This window comes from Gavialis gangeticus, unplaced genomic scaffold (assembly GCF_001723915.1).
Source record: "Gavialis gangeticus isolate Ggan-Ray unplaced genomic scaffold, GavGan_comp1, whole genome shotgun sequence".
In the NCBI taxonomy this organism is placed as follows: domain Eukaryota; kingdom Metazoa; phylum Chordata; order Crocodylia; family Gavialidae; genus Gavialis; species Gavialis gangeticus.
This window is the reverse complement of record NW_017728994.1, coordinates 49185414-49187474: the sequence shown is the minus strand read 5'-3', so window position 1 is coordinate 49187474 and position 2061 is coordinate 49185414. Positions and strand designations below refer to the sequence as shown.

Genomic DNA, 2061 nt, shown 5'->3' with positions numbered 1-2061 from the left:
ATTCCCCCAGATCCTGGTGGTCACCCCTGATAAACTTATCTTGTCAACATTAGAAGCAAGCAAGATCAGTACTTGAATATTCCCCCCTCCCCCCCCCACCTGCAAGAAGTGGTTTTGTTAATGCTGTAAGTGGATTACTTTGGGGTTTTATTTAGCTGTGGTGTGTGTCTATCTTTACTTTCTGTCCTAAAGTGCTGTGTTGTGGTGGTATATGTTCTTAAGCCTCAGTTCACAAAGCACATAAATATATATTTAACTTAAAACATTGACATTTGGCACAGCACTTATATACATGATCATACTTAAGCACATGCTGAATTCTTATCAAAAAAATATTAAGCATGTTGTGAACTGAAACAGCTGTGACATTTCAAGGGGCCATTTTTGGGCTGGATGAAGTTCCTCTCATGAGCAAATAAATTAAGAAACCATAAATTGTTATTATAATAAATAACAATGCTTTGCCCTACAAAGTAAACTAAATTTCACTCATAGATTTTAAAATGGTAAGTACTGTTATCCCTATTTTACAGGTGGGGTGATTAAGTCAAATAACCAATGTGACTTGCCCACAGTTACACTGAGGAGTTAAATGACAGAAACCAAAAAGAATCCCAGTCTCCTGATCCCCAGCTCTGTGCTAAACTATAACTTGTCAGAATGTCAACATGCATTTGTTAGGTACATTTAAGATAATTGAAGCTGTTATATTTATTTCTTTTCCTCTATCTAGAACAAAGGCAAACAATTGTTCAGATCTCACCAATGATATCTGAAGCAAATTTGAAAAAGGAAGGTACTTATTTGTTTAAATTAAACTAATTGAAGTGTAAATAATACCAGTGGCTGCTGGGAGCTGCAAGGTACGTCAGTATGACTCAAAATCAGGTGGAAGGGTCCTATCTGGAAGGGTCACATGGAAGGGCCCATGCCTGGTCCTGACTGCTGCAAGTATGTAGTGGGGCATTGAGTGGCCGCCAGGTCCACCCCATCCCTTCCTTGCCTGCGAGCAGTGCGCCCCAGACCAGGGGAGGGAAGCTAAGTTCCTCCCAAGCCTCCTCCATGGAGCTTGCAGCTCTCCTTTCCCACTCATGGGTGCTGAAGTCCCCCCCAGTGAGGCCTGGCAGTGGCTTCTAGCTCTGCCCTGGCTCCGCGCTGTCACCACCTGAAGATCCCAGTCCCAGACGTCGTTTCAGAAAGCCACATGGACAGGATGCGCAGGTCAGTGGGGCGCTATGCCCACGTCTGGGGCTGAGACCATAGGGCAGTGACAGTGCAGAGCCAGGGTGGGGCAGAGCTGCAATCTGCTCCCTGCATGCTCCTGCCATGGAACCCGCACTTGTTGCAGGGGCATGCAGACAGCGGGTCATGGCTCTCACCCAGCCTTGGGCCTGTGCTGTTACTGCCCTGAAACCCCACCCTGTGATTCCAGCCTCACCCATCTGTCCCACTCCTGAACACTGCTGCCTGAGTCCCCATCCCATATAGGGAGTTTTGGTGAACTGTTTGGGGAGAGGTGCTGACCTGGCCCATGATAGCTCGCCAAAACAGCCTATGTGGCCCTTGGGCCCAAATAATTGCCCATCTCTGGGGTAAGGGCTCTGTAGCAGAAAAAGTGATATAAGAAGGTTTCATGACTGTAGGAAGTTTGAAAACCATTGTTGTAGGCCTTTGAGGCACTTTTTTATCTCTACATCACAAATCATTAATGGAACTGGTACTGATGGACATGCTTATGAATAGCCTCAGCATAGACCAGGAAACAGGAGTTATTTCTGTTAATTTTAATTAAGGCTGTCAAACGATTAAAAAATTTAATCTCGGTTAGTTGCACGATTAAAAAAATTAATCGCAACTGCAATTTTAATCACACAGCTAAAAGCTCCAAATTATGCAAAATTATGCAGGTCCTTTGTATGGTGTCGGGTGTGTGTGTGGGGGTGGAATTTGTGAAGGTGTGGGGGACTGTGGGTGTGTGGGTGGGGTTTGGAGCCTGGGGAGGGGGTGGGGTCCCTGCATGCCCTGGCAGGATGCAGGGTACTGTGGGTCAGGAGTGAGGGG

The 2061-nt window shown here is 46.0% G+C and overlaps 1 protein-coding gene across 2 annotated transcripts in view; it reads left to right on the top strand.

Moving 5' to 3' along the window:
• The window catches only part of CFAP43 (cilia and flagella associated protein 43), a 64106-nt gene that overhangs the window by 14465 nt on the left and 47580 nt on the right, over positions 1–2061 (top strand). For both annotated transcript variants that reach the window (XM_019502773.1, XM_019502772.1), the window contains exon 7: positions 734–796. In XM_019502773.1, the coding sequence (XP_019358318.1) occupies positions 734–796 (63 nt within the window). The remainder of the gene's footprint in view (positions 1–733; positions 797–2061) is intronic.